The sequence below is a fragment of the Loa loa genome, assembly GCF_000183805.2.
Source record: "Loa loa unplaced genomic scaffold supercont3.359, whole genome shotgun sequence".
Taxonomy (NCBI): Eukaryota; Metazoa; Nematoda; class Chromadorea; order Rhabditida; family Onchocercidae; genus Loa; species Loa loa.
In genome coordinates this window covers 45,194-57,195 of record NW_018108539.1, presented here as the reverse complement: position 1 = coordinate 57,195, position 12,002 = coordinate 45,194, and the positions used below count along the sequence as shown (strand labels likewise).

General features: G+C 31.1%; 3 protein-coding genes across 3 annotated transcripts; 2 read left to right on the top strand and 1 right to left on the bottom strand.

Annotated features, from left to right (window-relative positions):
- Positions 1-1,204: 1,204 nt before the first annotated feature.
- Positions 1,205-3,181, top strand: LOAG_08682 (hypothetical protein; the record flags this gene model as incomplete). The annotated part of the gene is made up of 4 exons (XM_003144212.1): positions 1,205-1,349; positions 2,656-2,732; positions 2,789-2,872; positions 3,143-3,181. 4 exons carry the CDS (start codon positions 1,205-1,207, stop codon positions 3,179-3,181), a joined length of 345 nt encoding a protein of 114 aa, XP_003144260.1.
- A 667-nt stretch (positions 3,182-3,848) lies between these two features.
- LOAG_08681 (hemimethylated DNA binding domain-containing protein) lies at positions 3,849-6,301 on the bottom strand. The gene is made up of 6 exons (XM_020447768.1): positions 6,267-6,301; positions 5,739-5,880; positions 5,359-5,468; positions 4,972-5,132; positions 4,589-4,696; positions 3,849-3,985 (listed from the first exon to the last, which is right to left on the bottom strand). Exons 2-6 carry the CDS (start codon positions 5,873-5,875, stop codon positions 3,890-3,892), a joined length of 612 nt encoding a protein of 203 aa, XP_020302039.1. The 5' UTR covers positions 5,876-5,880; positions 6,267-6,301; the 3' UTR covers positions 3,849-3,889.
- Positions 6,302-7,700: 1,399 nt separating this feature from the next.
- LOAG_08680 (hypothetical protein) lies at positions 7,701-10,340 on the top strand. The gene is made up of 5 exons (XM_020447767.1): positions 7,701-7,848; positions 8,178-8,407; positions 8,774-8,887; positions 9,076-9,315; positions 9,954-10,340. The coding sequence occupies exons 2-5, from the start codon at positions 8,180-8,182 to the stop codon at positions 10,161-10,163; spliced, it is 792 nt and encodes a 263-aa protein (XP_020302038.1). The 5' UTR covers positions 7,701-7,848; positions 8,178-8,179; the 3' UTR covers positions 10,164-10,340.
- Positions 10,341-12,002: the final 1,662 nt, after the last annotated feature.

Genomic DNA, 12,002 nt, shown 5'->3' with positions numbered 1-12,002 from the left:
AATAATGTTTAGAGGAAGAAAAGGATGGAGAATGAACAATAATGTTAGAGGAAGAAAAGGATGGAGAATGAACAATAATGTTAGAGGAAGAAAAGGATGGAGAATGAACAATAATGTTAGAGGAAGAAAAGGATGGAGAATGAACAATAAGAGGGAAGTGAACAATAGTCTTATAGGAAGTAGAAATTAATTATTTCAGTTTTAAAATTGTCATTGAAATCAAATAAAACGACAAACTTTAGATGTGAGAAGATGGCAAAAGCGAAACTATCTCAAATGATTCAGCGAAAAGTTTTCAAAATCAAAGAACAATTACACAACAAGCTTTTTCTTTCTTTTCATCTCTTCCCCTCCCTCTTCCTCTTTTTCTCTCTCTCTCTCTCTCCCTCTCTCTTATCCTCTTTTTCTCGTTAGTATTTGAAAACGTATTTATGTCAGACTTTAAACATTTCTGCAATAATTTCAACATTTACTTGACAAACATATTTTTAAGTTACGCAACAATTAATTAATGAATTGACTAATTAATGATACTAACATTTCAGTAAGTTAAAAATAAGCCATCATATTGGATAGATATTTTTCTCTCTTTTCATTTCTTAATAAATAAAATTTAAAAACAAAAATTAGTCGAATTGATGAAATTTATAAAATATTATCAAAATTTTCTTCTAAACTAACTTAAAACCAATGTTTAAGAGAAGAGAAAAAGGAAGGTTCCCACAGAAATAAATAGAAAAAAAACGATGGAAATTATTATTAATGATGAGAGTTATAACAAATATACGTATGACAGTAATTCATTTCCAATATGTAAGTAATTCATTTCTAATATATACATAAATAGTAATGGAATTAAAGGAAAAAGAAATGTTGAAAGGTGTAATGATCCATGGTATAAGTGGGTGTATAAGAGTAGTAAAGTTGTTAGGGATTGATCCATATATGTCATGTATTGAACGAGGAAATTGAAATTAGGGGAGAGGGAGAGGGAGAGAGAGAGAGAGAGGAGGGAAGAAGAAAGAAACGGTTTAATTGTTGCTATTGCTATTTTGTTAATGATGATGTGATTGTGATATATGATGACAATGATGATGATGATGATGATGACAAGCGATGACGAGCGCCATTTGTTGAAAATATAGAAGAGAAGGAAGGAAGGGAAGAAAAGGGAGGGGAATGTTAAATGAAGTGAATAATTATGATGGAAGTGTGGAAAAGGAATGGGATGAGGAAATGGAAGAGATTGAAAAGTAGTAGGATGTTAAAGAGCTTAAAACGGGGACAACAGATGATCGATCGTCAGGGAATTGGGAAGTTAAGAGATATGAGAGCGGGGATGAGGAAGGGTTTGTATCGGGAAAGTTGCATATTGTGATGGTTGTTAAGTTTTGGAATTAAAATGAACTGATCGATAAAGGTTGTTATGTATGTTGACATCATTTTGTTTATGGATGTGACAGTAATAGTAATGTATATGACATGACACAATATTCATTCATATATAATCAATATGAAAATGTATGTATTACTATAGTAGTATAGTTGGAATAAATGAAGAATAATTATTAATAATTAAAACAAAAAAAGAAAAGAAAAAGGAGGTGAAGAAGTGAAAATTTGATAAATTTTAAATTTTCTAATTTTCTTCAGATAAAGTATGAATGAATAATTACATATTCTTCCTTTTCTGAATTTAATTATATTTCATTATAAAAGAAATATATGATCGATAAATCTTATCTCCTCTTTTGTCATGTCAACTTTCCGGATACAATTCGGAGAAATTTCCGGAATTTGACATTTAATGAACTAAACTATCCATAATTAGATAGATCCATCAAAGCTACATATCTTAATTTGTATCATTTGATTAGCTAATTACACTATAATCATTAAACAAACACATTATTAATGGACAAAATTTAAGAGTAAAAAATCACAAAAATTTGTATAACCGAACTAAATTAAAGCATAAAAATTAATCAAGCATTGTCAATTTTTTCTAATTAATTAATTTTAAAGTGAAAAATATTAGCCGATTAATCCTATGCATTTTATGGATTATTTGGTAAACAATTTTTGTTTCTATTTAATTAGCAGTTAATAAATTTAATCATAAATTATAAATAAACTTGAAGTTATGAATCCAAAATAACTCGAATAGCTTATCCTTAAAATATAGAATAGTTGCTAAACATTCAAATCAAAATATTTCACAAATTAGTATCTCTTTATCCGAAATCATCCAAATCCATTCCATGGAAGTAATCTTTGTATGTGTTTTCAAGATTTATTTATTACTTAGGAAGAAACACAGGAATGTAACTTTGCAATCGTCTCCAACTTTAATGATACATTTTTTAACTCGGACGGCCTATCTTTATTGTTCATTGCATATTTATTTACTTTATTAAATTAATTTCTTTTTTTAAATTATGAATAGACTTGAAGTTATGAATTCAGAATAACTCGTGTCTTTAATCGTTAGTCAACAACAAGAGAGTCAACAACATAATTCCACCTTATTTTATCACGAAATATATAAATAAATCATAAATGAACTAATATAATAAAAACTTAAAAAATAAACCCCACAAATCAGACATTTTTTGCATATTTTGAAATCATTTAAATATGATATAATATTCTCAGAAGCATACTTCATTGGCAATTTCGAGAATTTTGAAATTCTTTCCTCGAGAATGGTACTTCTACCCGTCTCTTTAATCGTTAGTCAACAACAAGAGAGTATAAAATGGAAGAATTTTTTTTTTTTCGATTAAAGCTAAAAATTACGAAATGGAGCAAAAAACAAATATGTCGGAGAGGATGGAAGATTGAAGAAAATATTTTGGCCGATGAAGAATATGTAGATTTTGAGCGTCTTTTTTAAAAAAAAAAAAGTAACCCCTCGCGTTGCCGTTAATTTTTTTTTCTCTTTCAACTTCTCCTCAAACAGAGTTCGGCGTATTAAATGGAGTTTGTTTTTTTTTTTTAAAGTGTTTATTTTGAGAATTTAGATATTTTTATAGGAATTCGAGAAAAATTCATTCCTTTTAGGCAATTTTTTGATTCATTATTTCCATAATTGCACAAATTTCAGAAAAATCCTTTCTCTATTATCCAAAAAGAATTTTAGAATTTCATACCAAAATCAGCTAATCTGTTCCATGCATAAATTCCTTTTTCTATTCCATCCTTGAAAGAGAATAAAACGATTGTTTCGATAAATGTGAGAAACTTATGATATCTGATTGATACAACTGATAAAGGATTTTAGATTTGCTAGTCATTCCCGTAAAAATTATTTCATTGCCTGTAATATTTATAAAACTGCGATTATTTCACATTTTATCTCCATCAGTTATTCTCTTTAAGATATATTATGACCGAAAATAAAGGTGCAACGCTCTCTGACTGAAAATAGATTTCATATTGCATCAATTGTACAACCAAATATGCTCCTACGAATACTTTGGAAAATGTGAATCCATCTCTACTTGCTCTCTCTCTATCTTGTAGTCCCTTAAAAATTTTTGTCATTGAAAGTGATAGATGAATTTCAACGAAGGAAACCAAATTGTACGTGGTAATAATACAACTAGCGTATCTAATACTAATACAATCAATAAATACATCATACCAATCTCTCATTTCTTGGTAGTTGAACCTTCACTTATCTGAACGCAGTAATATCAGACGTACAACTGAAGCCAATCATTAATTGTTACGCAAAATATATATCTATATCTATATATCTATATCTATCTATTCATCTATATATATATATACATATAGATATATAGATATATATATCACAGAATGAACTTGGTAAAATTGTACCCGCAAAATGAAAGAGGCTCAAAAAAAACAACGAGACAACAATTTAATCATTGGGATAAACTTTCTTATGCCACGGTCGAGATGTATAATGCTTCCCATCGAATGCTTCGAAATAATTCTTAATGAGTGGATGAAATATCTGAAAAATAGAACCAATGAAAAGAATCTAGAAAAATAATGAAATCTATGGCCTTTTCGAAAAAAAAAACAATAGCATAAATCCTGGAAAAAGAAGGAAACACCTAAAATTTCTTGTTACTCTAGTGATCTGAAACAATCGGTTCGAGTCCGATAAAAAACATTTTTCCAGCATCAAATGATTAGAAAAGATCAAGAACTGCTCGACCACACAACTGTTCCATGTTAGCCCATTAATATTGTTATTTATGTAGCACAGTAAAAAAAGTAACATTCCTCAACTAATAAAGGAGGAAAAAGTATCGAGAATAATAACGAGATGTTTCAGGACTTCAAACCTCAGTGGTATCCATCCTGATATTTTCTGGTGATTAATTAACTTATTTACACATGTCTCTCTACTCATTCTCTTTTCTAAGAGGATTGTAAAAAGACTGACACTTCGCAAAATTTCATTAATCATACCCAACAATAAGGCCTTAGATGCTTTTTATTCTTCCTCTTCAGCATCAGACCTTCAGCAAAGCATTTGTGAATATCAACCTATCTATAATGAATCTCATAGTAAAGATATCACTTGGAATACTAAATAAGAAATCCATACCCTTCCTTCCCCGAGTTCAATATTTTCTTCAACAACGTAAGCCAGCTGTGGAATTAGTCTATCCCTGGTGTCGATTATTACCGAATAATTCGGCATTTCTGACCATTCCTACAAAAGATTTCACATTCATAAGCAAAAGGAAAACTGTAAATTTCAAGATAAAATCAAAAGACCAAAAATTATTCGAGAAATGCAACTCGAAAATCGGGATATGAATTGGGAACTATCACATAATATCGAAACGCATTCAAACATACGTCCTAAAAGCTTCAAGAAAATCTAGAAAAAAGTTAAACAGAGAAGTAGTGAACGGAAAAGTAAAATAACTTGTTGATGTTTAGCAGTGCAAGTCGACTCGGTAATTTCCCGCCATATTTACTTACTTTTCGGCCTTTGTGAGTCTTATCGAGCCAACTTTGAGGTGCAACCGCTTTTTCATCCCATCCAATGATAACACCTCTATATCCATGAATTTTATGTCGAACCACGTCACCAACACGATATTTTATATAAGGAGGTCGTGGATCTCGTGGTTCAAGGGAACCTGAAAATAAAATTCCACACCAGAAGGACGATTATATATTTAGTTATGTATTACAATCATAACTATAGTGATAAATAATCCACCATAACTGCCGACTGCTTTACACAATCGACTTGACCAATGAACTGACCCCTAATTTTGGATGATAGCGTTAGTAAGACCATATCTAAATCATGGAATATGCCACAGCATTTCAAAACGGAGCAATTTATTCCAGTAAAATTACCTCCAAAATATTTAGTTTCTTTCTCGTCTCCTGATATATCAGTAATTTCATCCACTTCTTCTTCCTTGTTTAAAAATAACCGTGAGAAATGTGATAATGAATTCCTCAGTCTGAAAAAAAAGGTAAAGCAGTTATGTAAATGACTGTACACAAAGAATAATTACTGTTTTTCCTTTTAAAAATTACTAAGTTGAAATGGAAAACAACTAAAACTGAGAAACGCATTCGATATTAAACAATTAGATTTAAGAGAAAAACGAAGTGAAATAGAAAATTAAAATCAAATAGTGTGAGTTCAAAACCAAAATTGGAACAAGACCTAGATTTAAAACTTATTAACTTGACAAGTAAATTTAATATTTCGAAGAAATCGAACTTACTTGTGCAAATGATATTTGACATCAGATGACGAAGATGGTGACAATAAGAGTTGCAAAGGTACAGCAACAAATATAGCAAAGAAAATAATCACTGGCGTATATTCCACCATTGTCCAACTAACATGACCGTAATTCATAAGAACTGAAATTACGAAATACTGAATTTTGATAATTCAACCGTTAAACTGAACTCTATAATATCCATTTTAAAAATTCTCGTCTTGGGCCGATATGAACCTGAAGAGAGAAAGAAGTTGTAAACAATAAACCAATGGTTCGACTGTTTCAATAAAACCTAAGTTAAGGCTTAGATTATGCAATTTAAAACAAAATCAAAGTCGAAATTCAAAACTAATATAAGCCATAACCAGATTCGTGATTATAGTTACGTAGCACTCCCCATTATAATTAATTTACACAGCATTCTAAGTTGTTTTTTGATGGGCAAAATTTTAGGAAATGAAATTAATATTCCACAAACCAAAACAAAACATCGGTTTTGCAAAAAATAAACGAAAAAAAAAAAACCTGATGCTATTAAGAAAAAATATGCATTTATTTCATCCCTTCGTTATAAAATATATTCACGCTCGAAATCCCATGAAACTGACCATCAAAATATTTGTTTATAATTTTAAATTCTCTAAATATAATCCTTGAAAGAGGAATGAACGTTAGCTTGCATACATTAGTGGATGTTTAAGACCGAGATTTTAGGCATTTAACGGCTCAATAAATGGTATATATCAGTATTTAAGATGTTTCGAAGGCAAATTGTAATTTTCAAAAGAAAATTTTAGTGTTTTCATGATCCATAAAAATATTCAAATTCGGTCTCACTGTTAAACTTATTAATCTGAACAAGATTCAACTAGTATTCCCCTAGCCAGTGCACTTAAAGCGCAAAACGTGGTACTCTAGAACTCTCCCCGTAAAGATGATTAAATTGCCCAGCAATTGGGCAAATGTAGAAGTGATATCGACTAAAGGCGAGCTCACAGCAATGCAACGTCATCATTAGACGGCTACATTTATACGTGCTAAAAAAAACAGAAGATAGACAATAATAGTGACAAAATTATTACTTCATAAATTAAAATATTCAAATATATCATAAATTCAAATATCGCATTAAAAAAATTGTTCTTTTTTTATTTTTAGAATTATTAAAAAGAACCGAAGAAATTGCAAATAGGATTAAAATTTTCGAAATTTGAACACCATATTTGGTCAAAGTGAAAATGCTAGAAATAAGCATAGCTAAGTAAGGACATATACCACATCTTGAATTTCTATCCCAGTGGAACTCCTGCAAACTTCATACCACCCAGTAAAAATTAGAAAGATATTACTGACGTCATTGTTTACCAAATAGTGAAACGCGACCTCGGGCTTTCGATTAAAATTGAAGTTTGCTAAAACGGTTCTAGTTTTAAAACGCTCAGCATATAATTTGATGGGTTACAGTTTTTTTGGCCACATATGCACTGACCCTCACATGTTTATGCAAATGTAGCGCCTTCACGTGTACACGTCAGTTTATGCAAATGTAGTGCTTTCACGTGTACATGTCACTTTATGTAAATGATGCGGCTTTACGTGCACATGTCAGTTTATGCAAATGTAGTGCTTTCACGTGTACATGTCATCTCATGTGAATGTTGCGCCTTCATGTGTGCACGTCACTTTGCATAGCTGCAGCGTTTTTACATGTGCACGTTAGTTTATGTACATGGAGCACCTTCACGTGTATACGTCATTTTGTGTAAGTGTAGCGCTTTCATATGTACATGTTATTTTATATAAATTTAGAGCCTTCGTATGTTAAAGTGAGTTTATGTATATTAGCCTTAACTCATTGCCTGCTAGTTCCATGCTTTTTCCACTTTTTATAAAGATATTAGTGAAATTTGTTTAAACACTCATTTCCTATATTTTCCATTTTTTTTCAGATTTTAGGGTCAAATATTAAAGAACATTTCTGGGGATAGGTTAAGATCAATTAGGAGTGTGAAAGTATATATAGCAAGGATTAAGAATAACGAAAGAACATGATTACTTGGATGAAGGCGGAATGAATTTGCGAATGTAGTATATGGCGGAAGATTTGGTAAGTACTAGTAATGACATAAATAAAGAAAGATTAAAGACTGATACGAGTAATGGATACGAATAATGAAGTCTTTATATTGACAGTAGTTGATTATTAACTGTCATCATTATTATCAATGATTTAATAAAACGTGTCCATTACATGGCTATCAAACTGCGGCAGTTTTTGCATTTTTTATAGTTTCGCTGCTGTCATCCTAAATTTCAAATAGAGCCTACAAAAAAGTAAATCGTACTCTATCAGGTGATGCCTTTTGATATTAAGGATTTTCATTCTTTTGTTATTAAGAATATTTATAGAATTTTATCTCCATTTTTTTATTTCAGTAATGAAACGAATTAGTTGTTTACTTTATCGGTATAAAACTTATCATATACCTTGGATAAAATGGAATGAAGAAAGGTTGTTAAGAACTGCTGTTACGCCATCGTCTACTTCGATGGATATCGTAAAATTGCGCTCAAATCGTTGTCAAAGTTTGGTTTTGTCATGTTCACTTATCAAAGATAAAAATTGGAGAAAGAAACTGGAATATGCTGCTGCTTGCTATCAAGCTGTAAGTATACTCACATGAATATGTCTCTTGTCATTTCTTTTCTGGTCATGTAATGCATAGGTTTAGTCTTCGTGACACATGCAGATTTTGTAATTTTCCTATCCTTTTTATGGATATGATATCATATGTTAGATCTTTGCTTCTAATTTATATAGTTCTTACTTTGATGCTATTCTCCTAATTGCCTTACTCGCTGTCGAGAATATATTATAATCGATCAAGCCTTTTGAGTGACTTAACCACCAAATTTGAAGTTTTAATTTATGACTTGAAAGTATGCCGCTAAATTTCTGTTTCCAGTTTGGATTAGTTTGAAATCGTGTCGTTGCTGTCTTTTTTTTTGCTTTACTTAAATTAATTTTTCAGAATACTGAAGATGCTTTAAATGCCGTTGTTTCGCTTGCCGTAGAAGATTGCAAAAATGGGACGAGTACTGCCAATCGTTTACTTTATTTAGCTATGGATATGGCTTTGAACCAGGTTAGATTATCTTTTTTTAGTGAATAAAAATCCTATGCATAAGCACTTCTTGTTTACCTGTCTGTTTTTTCAGCAGTTTTGGAAATTAATTTATATTTGGTATGCTATTATGGAATACACGGAATTTGGAAACCTTTTATGAAACTTTTATAATTACAAAGAAAGCACGAAATATTGGGATTTTTCAGGGTCGTATTGATGTAGCTGAGGAAATGTTCAAGTTATTGCCTCGACGTATCCATGTATTAGCTACTAGTTTAAAGATTCGTCTTTTCGTTCTTCAAAAACGCTTTTGGGATGCATTGCGCGAAGTGGAAAAGGTGTTAAATGAAGATACTGCAGGCTTGGATGTGTCGACGAAGATTTCAAAGTCTGTAATGGACGAATTTTACGAAGCGCTTTCAGCTTGTGACAATTCAGTCGATGAGGTTAGCTTCCAGAATTTCCAGTTATCATCAAGTTATAGTAACTTCTAATTAAAGAAGAATTATATGCTTTAATTTTTGCTTGTTGCAGTTTAGGTTTTAATTAAACAATTATTTGCTTTTCTATCGAATTGCATATTTTTGTATACAAACATCGGTCTTAATTTGGTTTTTAATACGAAACGTATGATTTTTCTGACTTCTCTACAACCTTTTCACTGCTTCCTTTTTCCTTGTGCATACTCTCTCCTTTTTTTGGAATTTTAATTTATGAACCCAGTCGAGGTAGTTCAAGACAGCAGTTATAATTTATTTTGCAACTATTTGTTCAACAGCTCAGTTCTTACTCGATATACAATGAAATTTCAGACTAATTTTTGAAGTCCTCTACTTTGACAGTTTCATTTTTAATTTTAAATAAAATAAAGTAGTCGAATTTCAAGTTTAAACAGAAGATTTAGATTACCTTGCAACTAGTTCATTTAATTGTGCAACTTTGACGAAATTCAGTAATTCACTCTAGATCACACACATGATGAACATGTTCAATTTTATTAATTTACGCTGCTTCATTTTTGCAAATAATATGATTAAGTCCTGGTTTCTTTCATTTGATTCATTTAAAATGTATGATATTTCAGGCGAAACGATTATTCGAGCTACAAAGACTCCTTAGCAAATACAATAAGCGTACAACGAAAACACTGCGTGAATTGCTACTGTCTGATATGTATATTGCGTCCAGAAAAAGAACCATGAAAAACAATTTGAAAATTAATGATAATATATTGAACAAAGTTGTTGAGCAAGTTCCAGAAGTGCTTACCAGTAACAAAGCACTTTTTGATTAGAGCTTTTTTGTAATGCACTGTAATGTCACATTTTAGATATGTTGAAAATCTGATCTAATTAAGGTTTGCAAAGGTGGCATTTTTTCTGGCCCAAACCGATTGGTTATTTATCATATAAGTTAGGTATGTTGAGATTGAATTTCGTTTCATTTCATTTTAATTTCAGTAAATTTGTCGGATATAGTCATTATGACATATTTATTAGGAGTGACCAATTCTAACCGTTTTGTCTATCAGATCACACTATGGCTCTGCGCCATGACGTTTTACGATCGTGCCATTCAAAATGACGATAATTTCACTTTATCCAAAGTTGAGATAACACATTTTCATAGTTTCGTTGAATCATCTATGACATGTTTTGAACACTGCTCGGTCATTACTGTTTTTACGTTAGTGAGATTTCGTAGTTAGACGTTATAAATTAGAAGTAGCAAATTAAGAAAAATTTTTTTAAAAAAACTATGTCGTAAGATCTCAGTCATGCCACATGCTGGATGGGACATGCTTCCGGTTCGATAATTCGTAACGAAGGATGAAACAGTTGAACTTAATCGGTGATTCCATCAGATAATTAGGTCATAACTTGGTCGATTAATACCACTGGTAGCGAAAAGTACCGTGGAACGGACTATTGTGAGATGTCGAAAAATCAGATTATGCATCTTTTGACAAATTTGCAAAAGAAATGGACGGACTGAAGAGGAAGAAAGAGAAACTCTTGCTCGTCACATGTAACCTATAATCGTTGTAAGATTTTAAGGTAATACCATCATGTGGATTGACGGCCGAATTTTTGATGTGTGTTAAGAGTTGACCCCGCCGTGAGTTGCACGAGGTTCAATCAAGTGGAATAAAAAGTAATTAGGAAAGATTGTGAACCGGCATAATATAATCCAATATGAAAATTCATATGCTTTCTGGGACAATGATTGAAATGAAGCGGGTGTAACAGGATGGATTGACTTAAATACCATTTCAATAAGAAAGAAAGAGGAAAAGAGAGATAATAGAGAACATCTGGTAATAGAATATACCGGAAAAAAAAGAAACCTGTTTGATATCCAGAATTTTTAACCAATAATGATTAAGGGAACTGCTGCTACAACTACGCCTGCTGCTAAAAGCGATAAAAACATATTTACCTAAAACTACTTATTATCGGATAGACAAGATGGAAAGTACCATCTGCCTTTTTAAGTTATATCTCGCAATATTGCACATTTCTCTCATCTCTCATTATCATTCCCTGGCGGGATTTTCACTGAAGTTTGTGTGTGTGTGTGTGTGTGTCCATGTCTGTACGTATTGAATTTGGGTGGTGTACGTATCGTACATACATATACGTACATATTTGAATGGTACCAAATTTGTTTAGTTACGATATAAATATTTGATATGTCATACCTAGATTTTAAAAAAAAAGGAAAAAAAAAAACTTCAGATAATAAGAAATAGTGAGATTTTATGGAAATGAATTTGTATTATAATAAATTAATTAGCATTTAAAATTATGAAAACTTATTCACAATTATTGATAAATTATTTTAAATGAAAAAAGGGAAAAAAAAGTTTACCATTTGAATATTACTGTAAATATTATATTCCAACAAATGTATGCATAGATTTATCATTGTTTAAATATTCCATCTAATAACATCATCTCATTTACGGTCCATTCAGACGAACTCTCTATTCATTAGGTGAGAGGTTATTATATTTACCTAATGTACACATACATATATATGTATAATGTACCTGCAACAGACACACACACACACACACACACACACACACACACACACACACACACACACACACACACACACACACACTACT